This window comes from Polistes fuscatus, unplaced genomic scaffold (assembly GCF_010416935.1).
Source record: "Polistes fuscatus isolate 324 unplaced genomic scaffold, CU_Pfus_HIC Scaffold11, whole genome shotgun sequence".
Lineage (NCBI taxonomy): Eukaryota > Metazoa > Arthropoda > Insecta > Hymenoptera > Vespidae > Polistes > Polistes fuscatus.
This window is the reverse complement of record NW_025113009.1, coordinates 4,520,196-4,542,562: the sequence shown is the minus strand read 5'-3', so window position 1 is coordinate 4,542,562 and position 22,367 is coordinate 4,520,196. Positions and strand designations below refer to the sequence as shown.

Here is a 22,367-nt window from a genome sequence, read left to right as displayed (position 1 = left end):
CCCTTTTTCTTGTGTCTTCTCTTTTCTTCTCTTCGTTCCATCTTCTTCTTCTTCTTCTTCTTTCTTTCTTTCTAACGCAGAGCGAGGCAATTAGACCTGAGCTGGTTTTGACTTCCCAACGACCACCATTATCTTCTGCAGGAATTTAGTGGTGCCTACTGCAAATATAAAAAAAAAGAAACATTACAAATTCAGTTACATTAATCTTCATTTTTATTGCAATTATTTTACACTGCCCAACACACACATACATTTTTCTGATCAGAAAGTTAAACTTATTTTTGGATAAATTTTAATTGACACAATATTTATTGCAATAATTATAACAATTTTATCGTATCAATTATACTTTTAAAAATAACGCATTTCTTACAAAATAAGAAAATAAATAACTGATGTGTGTGGCGAATTAATGCTACTTTTGGAATTAGTATATTAAAATTATTCAAAAATAAATTTTCAACTTCCAAAAGTAACAACTTATTAATAATGTTTTCTTTTTGTTGGGCTGTGTTATCATTTTACATTATTTAATTACAATTGTTAGGACAGTTAGAAGACGTTAGAGCATGTGAACTTTTTATAATAGTAATCGATAGCCTTTGACTATTAAAAGAGACGAGTTTAGCATTAATAATATTAATAATAATAATGTTAATAATATATAATTATTAATCGAGGTGATATATTTTTTTCAAGGTGCGAAAGGTAGAAGAAAAAGTGCTTCTGAGAGTTGACCATGTTGTTGTGGTGATGTTGATATTGTGTTTTAATATGATCGTTTCGAAGTCATGCAAACTTAAAGTTTTAATATACCGCACCCCTAATAAAATACTGTCACAATTTCAACAAAATAAAATATAAAAATTTTTACGAGACAAACGAACAAAAATGAATTTCGTTTGATTCTAAATAAATTTAAAATCTATTTTGTGAAAATCATAAATTATATAGGAAACCCTTTAAAAATAAATACATTCCAAAATGATTTATAATAAATCACATTAACAAAAGATATAACAAAGAAAGAATAAAATTAATTTATTAAAAAACATTATATCGCATCTCGAGTTACTATATGCATTCACATAATTTAAAATAAATAAATAAATAAATTAATAATTTAAATTCTAAAATAATAGAAATATTATACCGTAAATGATAGAAATATTTGTACTTTTTGTGAGCTTCATTTGAATTATATATTTTAAAAGTTGTAACAGAATTCTTTTACGAATGCGATACGATTCTGCGAACTCAGGTGAAACAAAGCGTGTATTGCCTTGGTAACTCTAATGAATTCTCCGATATTACTCGAGCTTTTTTTATTCTTTTCCTTTCTCTTTCTCTTTATCTCTCTTTCTCTCTTTTATAGATTAATTAGTATTGATATTTATACATGTACATCCGACAATGTAGCAAACAACAAGGACACAGTTGAGATAAAATCGAAACTCGTTAAATATTTTTGTATGTGTAATAATACACATATTTTCTATTGCAACAAAAATTTACCAACAATAAGATTTAATTAACTTGGCCTTTTTATATTTTTTTGCAAAGGATACCAAAAGAAAAATAACGTGATGCAATCGCGTACTCGTACGCACAAACACACACACACACACACACATAACTATTGTTTGAGATTTTTGTTGAAATTAAATTACGATTATATTTTTGTTCTTTTTTTTTCATTCATTCGTTTAGAGAGATCGAATTTGTAAATGCGTGCAATTTATAAATAGAACAGAAATAAAAATGATAAGCTTTAATGATAAGCAAGCTAAAACATGCGTGACTTATGAGAGAATGTAATATTATGTTATAGTGTGTTCTAAACCTTATTTATCTTTGGCCCGACGACTACCATCAGCTTCTGCAAAGTTTTGGTAACGGCGCCTGTGGGAATAAATTGGTTAAAAGGAAATGGAAAAAACAAAAAGAACATAAACTCTATCTATACATAATAATATGTTACATTTAGGATTATTAATAATAATAATAATAATAATAATAATAATAATAATAATAATAATAATAATAATAATAATTTATAATATAATTTAATATCTAAGAAATGTATTTTATATTTATCGTATCGAAATCATACTATGCGTTAAAATAATTCTAAAATATATGCAATATAGTGATAAATACAATATTATTTAGTAATATAAATAAATCAATACAATTATAATAATAATAGTATGATCTCAATACTAATATCGATTAAACATATTCATTATTATATTCATCATTTTAACTTACCAACAGCTTTGACGAAAAATTTCGGTTTGTTCTTCCACGCAACAAATCCAAAGTATACTGGCACCGAAGATGATATCATTAAACAACCATACCCTGTGAAAATAAAAAACGACAAATAAAAAACGCTTAATAATATCTCAATGAAAAATAAATTCATTAATTAGGGCAATAATTCTTACCTGTTTCCAAAGGAGTAATATACATGGGAACCACCGTGACGAAAAGTGTGGCAATAATGTAAACGATTGGGAAAGCAAGATTAACTTTAATTGGTCTTGGCAAATTTGGTTGTGCCCATCTTAGCCATGGTAGACATAAAACAGAGACGCCTATGCTTAACTGTAAACAAATATGATTTAATTATTAATTAGAAAAATTCTTGACATTCGATTGGATACATATGAATTGAAATTATTATATGAGTAAAATTTTGTAAATATAAAATTAATATTCAAATATTAACTATTAGATAAAATTTAAATACAAAACATTAAATTATTACAAAATACACCGAGAGAGACAGACGTAATAGTAAAAAATAAAATTGAATAAAAGAGAGAATATTGGAAAGCAAATAAATAAATGTAAAAAAAATTTATATCGATATAATGAATTAATATAAAAAAACAATTCGAATAGTTACGCCAATGCCATTGCATCATAAATTTTAAAATGCGCACCTCGAGTTTGTAGTTACAAGCCAATTAGAAGATTATCAATTATCTACCGCGATTATTAATTGACGTGACAAACAGACAATTAGATTGTTCATGAAACATCCGACGTATAACCTAGATATTACTAATTGTATGATGCAATTATAAATTGTTAATTACTGAACTTCCTAGCTAAATAACATTGAGATCAAGTACGGCATAAATGTAAAAACGTACAAAAAACAAAAAAAAAAAAAAAGAAAGAAAAATGTCAAGAGTTAAAAATTTCTATACAAACATTTTACAATCCTCTTATTAAGAAAATAACAAGTAATAAAAAGAAATAAATATAAGAAAGATATTGCAAGCAATTTCTTTATTCAATGTCAATTACATTGACTCGCGGAGAATTAGAAAAAAGAAGAATTATTTGTAACACGAAATCTAAGGGTAAAGTTACATCAGAAAATTGATTACGTACCCAAGTGGCAAAGCCGACGTAGTTGATCAATGCAAAGATATCAGAAGAGCACAAGTATAACATTGACAATAGTGCCTGTAATAAATAAAACAAAACAACAATTGAATTATTTTAACAATCCCATCGTCTTCGTCGATACAGGTTCACATTTATATATTTTTTGGTAATCCTAAGTGGAAAATTTTCAGGCCTGCAAAATAATTTGTCTACTTTGATTAATTCGAAATTGATATGCTTGTTTTTGACTTTATTTTTTTCGTATTTTAAAGAATTAAGGTTTACAAGAACGAAACAATACATTTTTATATGCACGTAAAAAAAAATTTAAAAACAATCCACACATAGTCATTAATAAATTTTAATAAATTTAAATTTTAATATATTTTTTACTTTTTTAAGAAAGTAGAAATACTTTTGATAATGTCCAATGTGTAAATATTTGATTTACTTTTCACCAACACAATTTATCGAATAACATTCCCATTTATTTGACAATTCCTTCAGTGAAAGAAAACATCTTTTGTTCAATGTATAATATTTGTTAATTGAAAATCAAACGTACCATACAAATAACAGCTGGCGTTGGTGTCAATCTTGAAACTTGTATCATCGTAAGTATTTCTGGCATTTGTCCCTCGCATGCACCAGCATAAAAAAGCCGGGAAGACGTCAATAGAATTCCATTTACAGCGCCAAATGTTGACAATGCTACGAACACTGGTATAGTCCATGCCATTACTCCGAACAAATGATTGGCAAACGTCTAGTATAAACACACAAATCAATTATAAATTAATTAAATTGGTTAAAAGAAAAAATGAGATCGCTATTTCATTCGTTGTCACGAGATACGATTACAATTCTATCGTTCTCGAGAAAATAATTATAACAAAATAATTATAAAAGTAAAACATTCGTATAAAACAATCATTTTGCTTTACGCGTGTCAAAAAGTAATTAACAATCAAATAATTGCAATAAAAAAAAGGAAACGCATGTGTATAAAAACTTACCACAGCAACAGCACCACTACCCAAAACTTCGACAGGACTCAATGTAGTATAAAAAGCCATATTTGTTAAGACGTAGACCACGGTTACCAAGGTGCAAGAAATTGCAATGGCTTTTGGTAAATTCCTGTTGAGAAAAATAATGACAACAAAATTATATACGTTAATAAAATTGACGAGTCATGATGATCGTATAATCGTCCAACCACCCCTAAGAAAATAACTTAATCTAATCGTTTAACGAAACCTCATCATCAGAATCTGCAATTTATCGATCGTTTAAAAGCATTTGCACTTGAAAAGCTTACGTCATCTTACTTGAGTAAGAGCAACGTCTTGTATCGAGGACAATAAAAGCCATGGCCTTATGCTAGTGAATCTTCGGCCATTTTAATTACTTCATGTCGGTGATATTATAGTAATGGTCGATAACAATTAAACATTCATCGTTTATGATTGATCTATAACTCATATATATATACACCTATTATTAATGCGTGTCTTGACATATAATTATAAACAAATATTATAAATCTTTTATCACTGAATTAAAAATAATATTAAAAATATCTCTTTAATGTGATCGTTATAAGCAGATTTATATCAATAATGATTTCTATATAATTACAAACAAATACATAACTCTTTTATTTATTTCTAGCTTGATTCATTGAAACATGTATAATTATTACTTACCTAATCGGATCTTTCAGTTCCTCGATGATGAAGTTCAAATAATTCCAACCGTTGTAAGCAAATAATCCTGAGTAAAAGCTCAATGCAATAGATGTTATCTCCGTTTTGGTATTCTCGAACGTAAAGTGTTCCGTGTGTCCTGTAAATTTTATTTTTTATTCTTTTTTTTTAATTAAGAAAATGAATTATTCGAAATTTATAATAAAAACATTGGATATTTGCCTAATCGCCATAATTTTTGTTTCTATATCAAAATTTCAATTGAAAAATTTACTATGTTACAATTTGTATCTTTTTAATCTCTGTCATATCAAATTGAACAAAATATTCGTAAACTGATTATCATTTTTGTTTGAGTAAAAATTTACGTTAGAAATGAAAAATAATAATTTTTTGATAAGCATCGAATCGAATGAAATGTCTCGAGCAAGTTATCTAATCTTTGGTGTTTAAAAATATTAAAAATGATATATGAAATATTCGCGGAAAGATTGAGATATCTGTCAATGCAAATTCTCGCAAGCAAACGAATTCGTTTCCGTTTCGTTCAAGCGAGCAATTCGCTTCGTTGAATAGTCCAATTTAAGTGATACTCCTTTTACGCGCATAACATGTACAACGCGACGGTGAAATGATAGAATCGGCTCTGCGCTAGTATTTAACCCACCTTTTTGATTGGACAAATTGTCTCGTCCGGCAAGTGGACAATACTGAAAAGACGTTCAAACAAGACCTTTTTTGCTATTTCAAGGCTCTCATTTTCTTATCCTCGTCTTAAGATATAATCCTATCGTCATTTTGTAATATATATATTTCTTATCAAAAATAATATTCTTAACAAAAATAAGTAGAGTAAAATTTTGTTTCGATCCGTCGTAATGTTGATAATTTAAATAAGAAAAATTGGTAAAAATTTTGTTAAAGTAATTTTTCAGACGAAAAGTAATAAGTATTTTACATATTTTTCTTTTTTTGTACAAAATAATATCTCGATAATAAATATTAATGAATTTCAAACGAACGCGATATATTGTCTCGAGCTCTAAATGATTACAAATAAAAATTAAATAAAATATGAATCATTTTGCGAAACATCGATCGATCTAAAAATTCCCATTACGATGATTCGTAAGGTATGTTAGAATCGTTAACGAATGATAAAAAATAAATGATCCAAGGTGCATTGTCCCGTAACAAATTTATTCGATCACGCACGTACGAGTGATCAAGCAAACATTTTTTTTATCTTTCCTAGCTGGATTTCAATAAAATTCTATATAGACAGCGACAATGATGAAAAAAGAAAAAAATATTCAACACGTGCGAGTTATCGGTAATTCGATTTGTGAAATATCAGATTAGATCGATTGAAAAATATATTTCCAATCGTTAACCTATTGAAAATGTGAAAGGAATTCAAATGAAAAAAAACAAAAAAAACAAAAAATAGAAAAAACGTTATATTCTTTCCATTAACGCAATGTATCAGATTTCTCCTATTTTATAGCAATGCGGTAAAAAAGATGGAAAGTAAAATGAGTGGTGGGTCAGCCAGATACGCGAAGGAAGGAAGAAATAAAAAAAATTAAAAAAAAAAGAAAAAAATATTACGTATTACGTTACACAATAGTAATAATGTTGCTAAGTTAGTATTTTTCTTATCGTACATTTCTAATCTCTTTCTCTGAGAATGCAATATTATCTGAAGTAAGCTTTGTTCTTACCGGTGAACAGTTGATAGGCTCCGGTACAGATTATGATAAAAAGTGCGAGAAGTTTAGCATACGTAAAGATGTCTTGCACTTTTGTTGCCCAATTAACGTCCCAGCAATTTATAAACGCCAATATACCTAAATAAAAAAAAAGATATTAACAACTGATGAATATTTTTTTTTTTCTTACAAAAAGAATTTTATCTCGTTAGACATTTTTTATTTAATTTCTTCTTTTGTTGTTGTTATTGTTGTTAATTTATTTGATTCCTTCGATTAATACAAATAAATTAAAAAGATTACTTTCCTATCACACTCGTCGAATGAAAATAATTTCTAATTAAAAAATGAAATAATTTGTAAATTAAAAGAAAAAAAGAAATATATTTTTGGACTAAAAGTAAGGGTCCTACTTCTACTCGGATTAATTCAACTCTATCTAATGGAAACAAGTTTTATGCTGCAGTCTGTTAGTAAGAACATACTGGCACCGATCCAGTCAGCTATAACGACAGAAAGGGTAGAAACGGGTTCTGGTTGGTTATCGACCCGTTCGTTCATTCGTTCGTTCTTTCGTGGAAAAGAAAATTCGTGTTATTCGATGCCATTTAACAATAACAAATATTTCATTCTTCTTATCAACCATTTCTCACATATATACATATACATATACCTAATGTAAGATTTTATAAAAACAAGTTCCAAATTATCGACCGTCTCTTAATAAATCTATTTTTATTGATGACAAAATTCAACAAACCATCCACAATTATACGCGCTTCTTCGATAAATTTTTTTAATAATAAAATAACGCGACCACAAAATATAAATTAGCATCGGTATAAAAAAGAAAAGAAGAATTGTTTTAATTCACCCAATAACAATAATAATACAAAGAACAGCACGTCTGATTAAAATTGAAAACGTTCCGTTAGTTAAACGCATAATCTCTGTCCCTGTCTACAATTTGTTTTTTTCTTTTCTCCGTTCATGTCCTTGATAGATTTGTTAAACGGCGCCGAGGAAGAAGAAGAAGAAGAAGAACAAGAAGAAGAACAAGAAGAAGAAGATGATGATGATGATGATGATGATGATGATGATGATGATGATGATGACGACAAAGAAGAAAGAAGAAGAAAAGAGAAGAAGAAGAAGTGAAAGAAAAGGAAGAAATGCAGACTGACCACCGCACCACCCCCTTATTACTCGCAATCTGTTCTTTTCCTTTACACTTTTCGTCTCTCTTTTTCTCTCTTATCCTTATTCTTCCTCTTCCTCTTCGTGTTAAACAGAAAAAAAAATAAAAAGAGACAGAGACAGAGAGAGAGAGAAAGAACATGTACTAGTTGTCCCCTTCGGCGAATTAATGTCGTTGTGTGTCGGCCTGTTGTCATGTTATTAGATTATATTTGATGACAATAGGACGTGATTGGTGCCTGTCTTTCGTCGCGTGAGTCTATGTTCGTCATCGTTTTACGACACTATGTTTCTTTTTCTTTTTCTTTTTCTATCTCCTTCTCTCTTTTTTTTCTTTCTGTTACACTTGTTGTATCCTTCTTTTTCTATCTTCAATACTCGTGGTCGTTGCCACCGTTCCATCGTTTGCAAACGAAGGAGAATGACTTTGTTATTTTCTTTTACATACTTCTTTCTTTTTTTTTTTGCTTTAATTTATTTAACCATTTGATTTTATTTTTGTCTCTGTATATATATATCTATATTTAGAGATAATATTTTTTAAATTATTGGTGGATTTGATAAAAAAATATAAACAGATATGCAAACGTAAAAAAGAAATATTGTCGACCTCTTGAAGGAAAATAATTAAAAGATTAGTTCATTTATTCGAATTATTAATAATATTAATAATGTAGTAATAAAAAATATGTTTTTTCTGTTTGATTTTACTTTCTTGAGTTATTAGTTGTTGAATCATAATTCAACGGAAAAGGAGAATGGCAATCAGGTAAATCTACGATACTTCATTTTACTTGGTATACTAAACTGGATATACTTAAATTTAGGCGGTGGTATTCACGTACAGGAAATAATTGACGACATAAGGAAAATCCTCTTACAGATTTACCATCAATCTTGCCGACTTTTCTAGTAATCCTACGTTGTTTTATTACGGGGCAATTCCAAACCTGATAAAAAATCACGACCAACGATAAAAATAAATCGGAGTAATACGCTCGAGTGAATTCCCCTGAATCCCGATTAGTTTCCCGTTTGTTTAAAATAACGAAAAGAAACTTGTTCTTCTTTTACGAAACGATCTTATTTTGTAATGACGAAATGACGTAACTAAATTGAAATGAATAAACCAACAAAAAAAAATATTAGAAAAATTTTAAATGAGAATTACAAACGAGAAAACAAAAATTACGATATATGTAATAATATAATTATTATATATCTCCCTAAAAGTTATAATACAACAAAGAAAAAAGGATATATCAAACTTGATACCAAAAATAAACTAATAAAATTAATCAAAATTATTATATCATAAAAATACTACAACTATAATATATATATATGATACAAGTTACAATATATTCAATTAAAATATTTATACAAATATCATTATACATTGAAACGTAATGTTATAACTTTTCTATTAGCAAAATAAAGATATCAAATATTATAATAAAAAAATGAAAAGAGAAAACGAAACAGTTTGTGGTATGACACCAATAATAATGTAATACTAAATGTTTTAAAATAAATATAATTTAACATGTAAACTCTCTTATATACTTTACTCGATTTACCTATGCGTCATCGTAAAATGATCTACAATAAAGAAAAAGAATAAAAAAGGATAATATAGATCGAAAGACCACAGGAAAATAATATCCTTCGTGGTCATGTCTTTCATTACCGCAAAATTGCTTATCACCAAAAATAAATTTCACGATAGGAACATTCGCGATTACTATATTATCGTATACGATCGAATAATTTGTTTCAATTCTTTTCCTTAACTCTTTTGACTCTTTATTAAAATCTTTTTTTTTGCAAATAATTTTTTATTTCATATAATCGTACGCAATACTAATGAAATTACATTAAACGAAAAGAATTGATGATGATGATGATGATAATGATGATGATCGTCTACTTCGCGTGACACAATGATATTACCATTTACCATGATTGAAAATGGTCGACCATTTCCTTTCTATAACTCGTAATACATTCCATCGAATCGTCATTATTTCCCAGATCAATCTAGACAAAAACTAGAGAATCCAGTTTTTCTCATTATTTTTCTCATTATTTTTCTCATATTTTTTTTTTCTTTCTTTTTATCATTTAAAATGAAAACGTATTTGTCGATATAATATCCAAGAATTTGTTCATTAGATATATATATATATATTTGATTTTATAAATGTTTTTCTTATAACGAGTATTCTAATTAGAAATATATATTAATTATAAAATATAATAATTATTGTGTGCATGAAAATGATACTTAACTACATATATATTTTGCATGTCAAAAATATTCATTAGAAACTATGCAATTAATTATTTCTAATACAAATAAGTAGTTAAAAAATGTATTGAACAAAATCTCTACAAATTATGTTTAGTTTTCGATGTAAAAAAGAAAAAAAAAGAAATGAAATTTTCTTCAAGGATTCAACCCCTTCATGGTAAACGATACCATACTAATGAACAAGCAATATTCCTTTCAGGATCCCAAGGAGAAATTCTCGAAGGACGTCATTTACCACCCACGCGTTTGTTCTCGAGTCTATCGAGAAAAATAGAAGAACTTTTCTAGAAACTGAAGGAAGATTGTAATGAAAAAAAAAAGAAAAGAAAAAAAAGGGGAGAAAGAAATCTTCCTTCCTCGGAGAATTCTAAGGACCATTAGGATATTGCCGATCCTTCTTTTCCAAGAGATTTCCTTTTTCTACGTAAGAACGTTTGACTTTCTAACAAACGATTCTACTTCGGTATTATATTTTAAAATGCTGATCTTTTAGTACGACTTAAAATAAGAAAAAAAAAACAATCAGTTCAAATACTGATCATGTATTACATTACATTACAAAATTTATTAATAATTTTAATACCAGTAATAAAAAAAAGGTCTTTTCTTTTTTTTTCCTTTCTAATATTAGTGATAAACATAAATTTGAAAAAATAATATTTTCAATACTATTAAATTAATATATATACTAGCATTTATATTATTAATATACTTATATATAAATTGTTAAAAATACTATTACATATTATATCAAATTTATTATCAATTTATATATTAGTATACTCCTAGAATTATTATTATTATTATTATTACATTATATTGTTAATATCTTTCATACAATTTAGCAAATACATATTTTAATCTTTATTCTTATATTTAATCTACCATAGATTATTCTGTTAAAGTGTTATATATATATTATACAAGCTTCTTAACTGGTTAGAATAAAATTTGTCTATCTCCCCTCTCGTTGGAATGTTGTTCGTAGTTATTATGTCGACTCCTTTTTAGATGTAATTAATTTAATAGAGACGAATTGAGAAACGTATATTATTAAGATGACCCTTTGTAATACGTATAGTACAAGTTGGATAGGCGGCATTCAACGATGTCATATACTCTCAATGGGAGGGTTCGTAGAAAATCAAAGAAATTGCGATCGACGAAATAAAAGATTGAGAAGGAAGAGAAAAAAGAAAAGAAAAAGAGGAAGAAGAAGAGACGAAGGAAGAAAAAAACCTAACTGAATCGGTGGGAATCAAGTTGAGTTCAATTAGTGTTGCTATCGAATCAAGGCTAGAAAAGTATAGTTTAAATGATTGAAGCTTTTATCTAAACTAAACTTACTCCTACTAACTAAATAATCCACTTTTCGAATTTAAACCCTTAACTTTCACCTAACTTACTGTATATGTATAATCACTAGTTGCTTCAATAATAAACCATTCAAAAACGGCGACAATTAATTTACTTTTTATTCAATTAAATGATCAATAATTTGAAATAATCTTAAAGATTAATTATATTTATCTATAGGAAATATGTAAAACTTACATATACAGCAGGCAGCAAGTAATCTTGTAGCATCTTCGGGTGGTGTACAGTCAGGGAAAAAAGGTTTTAAAACGTAAATGCTGAAGGTCAATGCAACGATAGCTTGACTGCAAGGACGTACTATCATACACTCGATCCAAAGTCTGACAAAAGCCATGAATGGACCAAATGTTGTCATAATATACGCATAATCAGCGCCCGATTTTCTGATCATGCAACCTAATTCGGCATAACAATAGGCTCCTACCTGTAACAGGAATATTAAAAGAAATAAACAAAAAATAATATACATAATTAATAAAATAAAAAGGAAAAGTTATACTTTAATAATTCTCATTTAAAATTTGCAATTATAAATAAATTTATAAACGTATTTAAATTAGTACTACATTCTTTTTGGTAATTTATTTTTTCTTCAACAAAAATTTATGGTAAATGCTTACCATAGAGAAGATTCCTGAAGCAGTCCATACCAGAAGGCTAGCATTGACACTTCCGGTATGTTTTAATACACCGGTTGGACTGACAAATATGCCAGAACCAATGATTGAACCAACGATCACGGTAACGCCATTGAGAAGAGACATTTTTGCTTCGAGTTTAATTTCGTCTCCTCCGGTGTCATTATTCGTTGGTACAGGATCGTATGGACCCTTTTCGGTGTCTTTGATGCTTCCCGACTTCGACATGTTCACTGAAATAAAAAACAAAATAATTTATATATTTCTCTTTTTCTTTCTTTCTTTTTTTTATTTTATTTTATTTTTCACAATATAGAACAACTTTCTCTTACAATTGTTTCGATAAAACACGAGAAAATATATGCGTTTCGAATGGACGTTCATACTTCTCTTGAAATAACCGCCAAGAAATGTTTATCGTTCTTTTGAATAATGTATCACTATTTCTCTCTCTCTCTCTCTCTCTTTCTTTCTCTTTTTCTCATGGGAAGTGAATTGAAGTAAATGTATTCATCAATAACCATGACTGTTATCTACGAGCTTTTATTTCGATTCGTCCTTGTATCCCATCGAATTAATTACTACCAACCCATTACTACTACTGTATTAAAATAAAAAAAGAGAACAAAAAAATGTAAAATTTCAAAACTTTTCTATAAAATAAAAAACGATAAAAAGAAACGAGTTACGGTAACATACGAGGATTTCAACCAATCGGATCATTGATTGAGCGTACACGCCTTTCTATGAGTTAACGAACTCAAAATTTAAATTTATTTACAAGAAACCTGTTCTTCTGTAATTATAAAACGCAACAAAACCACCTTCTCCACAGATAAACTAGATAATACATGTATACGTAAATGTGTATATTTAAATTACACATATGCGTCATTTGTGAATGTAATAAATACCGTTCTCGTTCGATTACGTGAAACAATAAAAAAAAAAAAATGAAAAAGAATCAACTAATCGAAGTCTACCTTGATTTTATGAAAGAGAAGGTAATTTTATATGCTATCTGTATATGTATATGTATTGTATTACGATAGACGTAATTTTTTTGTTCTTAAATAAATTACACGTATATACCTATGCACATACAGGAACACATTGATTTTACTACGTGAATGTTACGTTGCAGTCACGTACTAATTATATATTGATTCATTAATTATATTACAAGTTAGCGTTGAATAATAATCGTGAATCGTACTGTGAAAGTTTTAATGATAGGATAACACATAACATTGATTTATAATAAGTTGGTTTCACTAAGATAATTATTTTAATATTTTATCTTTATTCAATTCCTTTTTTTGAATTTTAATAATTTTTCTTCCGCGTTATTTATTTTATATATTATATATATTTTTGTTTTTTATATTACAATACAGATTATATTGTAACAGATGTTATATTATTTTAAATGTACAATATATATTTATGTAATATAGACATTATAAACGCATCATCTTATTTAAAATATATTTATTACATATTTTGAACTTGACATCGTTAACGCAATGTTGTAAAATAAAATGATACTTTTTCACCTATATATACTTATATAAATCGATAAATTTATTTTGATCTAGATAAAAATAACCTCGCTAGAATTTACACATCAAGTATTGAAGAAAAACACACGTGTATTTTATAATTATCGATTTCTTAAATTATTGACACAGTGTACATTTTTCAACGTTTTACATTTCTCTTTGGTCAAGTTATTAAAATAAAAAAGAATAGTTAAAAAAAATCATCGTAAATAAAATTAAAAAAAAAAAGAAAAAGATGCAATTAATGTAATATTTTCATCGAAATAATATTAATCAAAAGATAAACAAATAAAATTAGAAAAATTTACTGAATAATAAATAAAACAAAAATATTTAATTATCGCGATTAGATAAACTGACCAAACTATTTCCTTATTTTTTATTTTGCATTTTATTAACACGTAGGTATATATCATCGAGAACATAAATCTATTTTAGAAATTCGATTAAAAATTATCGATCGAATGAAAATGCAAATGAAAATGTAAAACAAGTATTTATACGCGCAAACGTGTATGTGTGTAGATCGTAAATTAAGGAATTAACATCATATAAGAATAAAAATGTTTACAATAAATTTCGTTAAAAAATGAAATCATTTTTAAATACAGTACTTAATCGGCTGACTTTCAACGGAAGACTGAAAGATAAGTAAATAGATTCGTGATATTGAGTATACGTAAATAAGTATATATATGTAATATACTCTTGTATGTATACGTAACTTGTTTATATATATTTATACATATATGTGAAGTAGCCGGCAAAACAGCTGATTCAAATGTAATAAACATAAATAAGGAAGAATGCGTTGGTCTCGTAGTAAACACGTGGAATGTGTACGCATGTATCTGTGTGTGTGTTCTTATCAAAGGTGTTATACGTATAACAAAATTCTTATTAAAATTGTATTTTTATATTGTAATGAATTTCTTAAATTATTCAAAAAAATTTTATATATAATACATATATGCAAATAAATGTATGTAAAAAAAAAAAAATTCTCGTAAAAATTTGCACTTTATAAATGAAATCATTCTAACGAACATCATTTGTTAATTTTGTTATAAACATTGAATTTGTATTTATAGTTATATGTATGTGTGTGTATGTGTATGTTAACTTACCAAAGGTACCGTAAGTACAAAGAATTCTAGCACAATTTTCACTTTGTAATAGAACCATCTTAGTAAACTAATTTACTTTTTGCTGTATCTTATTAATAATCTAATTATTTTTTAGATTTATAGATATAAATTAATTTGAAGAAGAAGATAGAAAGTCGTGTCAGCTGTTTGCGATTCAGAATACGAGTATCGTATTAAACGTTTGAAAGTGAGACAGAAATAAGAAGAGAAAATCTGAAATGAGAAAAGAAATGGAAGAAGAAGAAGAAAATAAGGATAAACGAGAGAAAATGTTTGTATGGGTAAGTTGTGTAGTGTGAGTTAAAAACACTATTGAAAGAAAACGAGAAAGAATGATTGCGAGTCACTGTCTTTTGTAATCTCACTGTCTCATTCTTTCTTGTTCATTTAAGCATATACAGATGATGTCTTCGTAAACTTCTTATTTTTTTTATATGTGTATGCATGTATGTACGTACACGCATGTATCAAGTCAGAGACGTCACTTCGAGAATCGATAATTTAAAAAAAAAAAAGAAAATAATTATCATTCTATACTTTGTATATGAAGAAAATCTATAAATAGTATATTTATTATATAATATATATTTGGAATATAAATCCTATTATTATATTATATGTGTGTACATATATTATACAAGTATATATTATATTAAATACCTATATTATATAGATCTATAAAATAAACTTAAAAAAATAAGATGATATAAATATGAATTTTGTTTTTTTTTTTTTATAATATGATTAATTTTATATAGATCTATTTATAGACCATTTATAGAAAAATATATATATATTGTAAAATATTTGTTATTTATTTTAACCATTCAATTATAAACTCCAAACAGATAGTACATACATGCATACATTTCTTTTCAATGTATCCGCGTGTCAAATGAATCAGTATAAACGATAAATGAATTATGAGTAACGGTACAATTTGTTGCAAATATATGATAAGTTTGATATCGGAATAAAGAGAGGGAGAGATTATTCGTTTCTTTTTTTTCTTTTTTTTTATTTTAATTCTATATCCTACTTGTCCGATTCACTCGAATGAATTTTATTAACGTCCATATTTAAATATAGCAAACAATAAATTATTCATTTTAAACAGTAATAAATTAAACTAAACTAAAACACTCATATGAAATATATGATTTTAATGTGAAAAATTTTGCCAATGCATTTAATAACTATATTAATCAAAATATCTAATGATAGTTAATAATTTTGAAAGTACGATTTGCAGTAACGATTTTACAAAAGAACTTTCGTCATGGGAAAAGACGAGTTTGACGTTCCCTAATTCGTAGTCCTAATGCGTCAGTCTGGTACACGTATGGCTTCTTTGAATCTCTTTCTCTCCCTCTTGTATAGCTTTACCATGCTTGTTTAGAAACTATGTTAGTGTATATGTGTGTCGTATGTATGTGTATGCTTTCCTATTATATCTTATACACAATAGCATTTAAAGATTTTGGTAGCGTGTGAAAATGTCATTTGTATATGTATGCGTTAATGCTGCATGTACGTACGTATCTGTGTTCTGATTTATAAACTTATATGTGTGTATGTTGTAAGTATAATATATACGAGCGTATTATACGTGTATAGATTTTTCAACGTATGCGTGTAACATAATAAAACCCTTCATCGAACGACCTTTACGATCGATTTTCATTGTATACTACTTACGCGTCCATGACTTTTTTTATTTTTATACTTTTTTTTCTTTTTTACTACTATTTTCTTACTATGTTCTACAATCGACCACGTGCTTTTTCACTAACGAATAAAAGACAAACAACTGGTTATCTTTTCACATGAGAGATAAATACGAATACTATGGATTATATTATGAAATAATTATCTCTGAAGTTATAAGATATATGTCAAGATTAAAATATGTAAATAATTCGATAAATTATAATGAGTAAACGTGTCAGTTGGTATTAACGCGAGAACAGTTTATTTTTTTTCTTCAAATGTTTCTTTGTAATATCGTAAAACTATATGTTCTACAAAAAAATAAAATTTACATATTCTCGAAAATACGAAATATAAATTATCTATAATTATTTGAATATCTATTTTTTGATACGATAAACGTGATATATTAATATAATCACTCGATATGTTTGTACAAGTAGACAAAAATTAGGAACTAGAAATTTGTTATCTAATTGTAAGATAATGACAAATCACTTAAATACTTGTTCACGATATCGTATAGGAAATTATTATCTGAAAATAAAATGAATATGTTCGATGACACGTGATACTGTTGATTTATAAATTATTCTAACTATTTTAAATTGGTCAAAGAAAAAAGAAAAAAAAAAAAAAAAAAACGCATTGCAATATATTATATTTCTCGGTATGATTAAATTTCTCTGTATGTTTGTAAGGGTGTTTCAGTTTGTAATCATGGATGAAACACGAACGGCATACGAAACTCCCTTCAAATGTTACATCACTTTTATTGATCTTAGGCTAACATCAGCGCCAACGACCCACGTACGACATGAACTGTACTTAAGGTACTCACGAAAAGAGCAAAGACACATTGTCATCGATCTGTTTGCAAGAACAATGTCCGATACTTAAAATAAAGTTTGATTTGTCGAATTTTAAAAAACGATTACATTTAAACATAAACAAAAACATATCACTTTCGATAATCATTTGTATCATATATACTTCATTTTTACGTTTATTAAAATGATATACATTTATTTCGAACGATTGAAGTCAAATAATCGCACCTTTTCGTATAAATAATTCGTAATAATTTTAAGTTTAAAAAAAAGAAAAAACAAAAAATGTATACTCGCGTAACGTCGACATATTTTTTCCACTTGCGTTACAGAATGTAACAAATATATATTTAAGACGATGGAATTAAAGTAGGACACCTGTTATGTATATAAATGAGATGAGATAACGAAAGTAATTAAATTGTAAGTTAAGAATGTTTCAAAAATAAGTTCAATATTATTTCAATTCGTTGTTATAGTTAATATATTATTACAGTGACCGAATTTGTTGTACAAATTGTATCGACGAATTAAATCATTTGAAATATTTCGTTAAAACCATTTTCCTAATTAAATAATTTGTTAGAAATATGTGCTTGGAATCGTTTGAATCGGTATTTTTTTTAAATCTTTTTTCCACTTTTTTTTTTGCATTCTTAATTAAAATCTTTTTCTCTCCTCGTATAAAAGAATACCAACAGAGGAACGTGATATTCTCTAGACATTTAAGTGAACGCGAGGAGGCCAGTTTTCCACCATTGAGTATAGTGAAGTGGAAGTGGCGTGGCGGACAAGAAAATCAATAGGCCACGTGGGTCGCCGACCGGATTTTCCCAACCAGCTTTTCTTAACGAGAAAGTTCAACCCTCGTGATTTATTTTATTAACAATTATAAGGAAACAACCCACCCCCCCCCCAAAAAAAAAATAAAACATAACTAATATGGACAAAATTCGATGCACGTACACGCATTAGATTTGATTTTATGAAAAAACTAACGACATTTGTATTATTTCATTGTTAATAAAATTGATATATTTTTCTAAAAAAAAACTAGGACAACCTAATGACACCCAAATGCAATTGTAAAAAAAAAAATGATTTCCTCCGTGTAAGAAAAATATTGTAATAAAATATATGCGTATACAGGAAAAAAAAATATGTTTAATCATATTATTTAAGATAATTTACATGCATATATTTCCACATGAAAGATGCTAAGAATATAAAACTTTTTATCATATTTATATTGCATAATTAACGTTTCTCTACTTAATATTTAGTATAGGTGTAAGCATAATTATACGCACATATAAAAACGTGATTAATGAAGTAGTAAATTTATCTTGTTTTACGTAAAAAACGTTTCCAGATAATGCCATAATATGCCAATATGCCAATAATATATATATATATATAATATGTAATTGTTATTTATTATATTATATATTATATTATATTATATTATTATATTATACAATATGCAATTTGTTATTTATTTGTTTGTCCAAAAAGTAATGAAATTGTTGAACCATTAACAACGACTTAGACCTTGTCTCATGTGCTATTTTTTCCTTATCGAAAGTTTACATTTTTATTTATCTTTTTTATTTTAACGAGATCTTTATTGCAATTGAAGAAAAAATTCGTACCGCATAAACACATCGTTTATACAATATAAAAATATTTAAAAAGTACGAGAAATTAATCGATTTATAATCTTCTCTCTATACTTATCTTTCTTATCTCTAATTGTAAATGATTTTAATAAAAATTGCATAAAATAAAAAATAAGATCAAGTGTGCTCAATGATGAAAATCAAGTAAAAATAAAAATACTAATGTTAAATATTTAAAAATCTTCTCTTTTATCAAGAAAAAAAATATATCACACCTATCTAAACGAATAATAATTTATGACTATACGACCACTTTGTATATCTCATCGTTCTCTTGATTTACATGAAACATGATTTAGCCAATAAGTAATAAATTTAATCTGACAATCAGTAAAAACACTAAAAAGAGAAAGGTAAAGAAATAAAGAGAGAGAGAGGGGGGGAGAAAAAAGAAGAAAGTGAATCAAAAAATAAATCAAAGTAACTTAACTTTCATTTTAATTGATCACTTCGATACCGACAAAAAAAGAATACACACACACACACATACACACCTAGAAAGGCAGCCATACTGCGCATTTAGAAATACTTAACACATTTTAACAAACATAAGCGAAAAGAATCGATATCGAACAACATTTTTGACATCTAGGAACCAAATAAACGCGATTAAATCTAATAACGATTCAACACGCGTAAATTTTCATTCAAGAATCTCAGCGTAAAAAGAAGAAAACGGCCGAATACGATAACGTGATCATAGCTCGCACGCATGCACGCACGTTGACGTAAGTTCAAATACCTAGTCAGAGTAAAATTCACGATAAAAAAAAATGAAAATAAAAAATAATACACACCATGATAATTCATCCTAACTATCTCTTATTGTAACATTAATCGTAACCAATTAGACAAAGTTACTTATCTTAATATAACGCAACATTACGATCACAGAAAATTTCGAAAAAAAAATTATCAAATAAAAATAAAAATAATCTTAATAAATTCCTCTCTCGACGAAAACGTAATCATCTCTTTTTACCCAAACAAGATTAATATCTTTTTCGTATTCTAAATACTTTGATAATCCTCGATGAACGAAACAAAAATGAAAAGGATAAAAACTTACGGATAATAATATAATCCTAGGACAATTCCTCGATGTGATCTGTTAATCGTCTTCCCTTATCTCGATCAGAGTTAATTTCATTTATTATAGAATCCTAAGTACTTCGATATCTTCGATGAAGTATCATAGTTCACAAAACACCAACCGAAAAAAAAACCGATACACGTTCCTCTTTGAACAATTATTTCGTCGTATAGAAAATCAATGACAGAAATGACGAAAGATATATTTAAATCTCGTTTTAAAATATAGAAAATAGACTGAGAGGTAGACGAAAAAATATGACAATAACAACAACAACAACAACAACACGAGAATGATAGTGAGAGAAGAAACAGGAAGCAGTTATGCGCGGCACGGTGGTCGAGCTCTGAGTGATCCGTCTTTGGGTTTCTCTTCGAACGAGGTTGCTGCCGTTGCCATTGCCGTTCCGCGTTTAGGTATTACCCTCACTTTCCTATGTGACTAACGCGTCTGTGCGCATGTGTGAGTATTATACATTTAGAATACACACCTATAGCGCATGACACTTTCGAACTTGAAATAAATGTGAGAAAACGGAGAGATCATGCGAAACCTTTCTCTCCCTTTCCCTTCTCCCTTTCACCCTTCTCTAATCGTAAATCTTCATTTTTTAAGGGGGGAGGTGAATATTATACATTTGTAATATTGCTACGAAATGTTAAGATGTTGTTTATACAAATTCTAAATTTCATTCAATCATCTAACATAAGGAGAAGTAGATTAACGTATCTAACTTTATTCTTTTGACAATGAGTTTTATTTACTTTTTTTCTTTTTTTTTTTAATCTTATTAACGTTGAAAGTACAAAGTCGTTATTTGTATGTAACAAAATATATTGTAAGATTCTTTTTATCTTAATGTTAAAGTACAAAATCCTTATTTGTATGTAAAATAAATATGTGTATATATATATATATGTATATTGTAAAAATTAACAAGAGAATAAGTGGAAGGAAAGGAAAAATTTGATAACAAAATAAGTAATTTATTATTACAATTTCATTTTTATATAATTATATATATATATAAAATAATACATAAGATATAAAATCTTATTGCGATCTTAAATATATTCTTTTGTATTTTATTTTTTATTTATTTTTTAAATCACTTTTATCAGATTTGTTTAAAGATAATATACAACTGAAACAATGACAAAATCAATGATCCGTAACGGTATATGGAGTACAAAAAAAGAAAAAGAAAAAGAAAATACCGAGACGTTCATTGAACGAACATTCGCATAAATTAGTTATTATTGTTATTAAAGTTTCGAACACGATTGAAGGAATCGAATTGTCGAGATAGGCGATATACGATTGATTTATACGTAATCAGTTTCGACCAACACTACGATCGATTATGATAAAAATGTTAGACCCAACACACATAAAATCAATTTAAACAAGTTGAAGCGTCAATCAACACATTGGCTATTAATAGAATACTTTGACGTAATTCGTGGTTCTAACATAATTTTATTCATTGTTTAATTAATAACTATAAATCAACACTATTATATCACTATTATATTCAATTCAAATGATCTCTAAATAATTCGTCAAAGTAAGTTCGAAATATTTTCATACGAATTTTTATTAAGATTTTATTGATTTGAATCTTCAACTTATCGACCAGTAATAATTACAGGTTTAAATTATTTATTTACATATATACATATGTAATTATATTTTTTCTTATAAATTAAATATTGGACGTATATCTAGTATTTTAATATATATTATTTAATATATATATATATATATAAAAAAGTGTAATTATCTCATAAAAATTTCAAATTAGAAACTTGGAAATGTTATACGTGTAAATTGTTTCGTTAATTGCCTTTGTATAAGTATATCACGTTTCCAAGAAGAGTTCTTCCTATTTCCTTTTACAACTTCGTGACATTGTTATAAATCTAAGGAAAAAAAGATTTACTCCAAGTTTCCTTTATCGTCAGTTCTACTTGGATTTGTAGTTAAAGGAATA

At 27.2% G+C, this 22,367-nt stretch overlaps 1 protein-coding gene across 2 annotated transcripts; it reads right to left on the bottom strand.

The window, feature by feature from the left end:
• Window positions 1-57: 57 nt before the first annotated feature.
• LOC122526259 (Y+L amino acid transporter 2) lies at window positions 58-20,784 on the bottom strand. 2 transcript variants are annotated; one of them, XM_043649555.1, is made up of 12 exons: window positions 20,351-20,779; window positions 12,335-12,585; window positions 11,892-12,138; window positions 6,839-6,964; window positions 5,115-5,253; window positions 4,422-4,545; window positions 3,971-4,171; window positions 3,409-3,483; window positions 2,451-2,610; window positions 2,272-2,364; window positions 1,844-1,902; window positions 58-158 (listed from the first exon to the last, which is right to left on the bottom strand). In XM_043649555.1, the coding sequence occupies exons 2-12, from the start codon at window positions 12,578-12,580 to the stop codon at window positions 156-158; spliced, it is 1,473 nt and encodes a 490-aa protein (XP_043505490.1). In that variant the 5' UTR covers window positions 12,581-12,585; window positions 20,351-20,779; the 3' UTR covers window positions 58-155. The 2 variants fall into 2 exon arrangements, with proteins under 2 accessions (XP_043505490.1, XP_043505489.1); XM_043649554.1 differs by lacking the exon at window positions 1,844-1,902 and having other exon boundaries at window positions 20,351-20,784.
• Between the last annotated feature and the right edge of the window lie 1,583 nt (window positions 20,785-22,367).

Bases quoted from the DNA above. Each gene is read 5' to 3' on its own strand.
- LOC122526259 (XM_043649554.1), bottom strand. From the start codon at position 12,580: ATGTCGAAGTCGGGAAGCATCAAAGACACCGAAAAGGGTCCATACGAT. The intron at 6,965-11,891 runs GTAAGTTTTACA...TTTTTTATTTAG, and splicing joins ACTTGCTGCCTGCTGTATAT to GTATATTGGCGTTTATAAAT. The intron at 3,484-3,970 runs GTACGTTTGATT...TATTTATTACAG, and splicing joins CGCCAGCTGTTATTTGTATG to GCACTATTGTCAATGTTATA.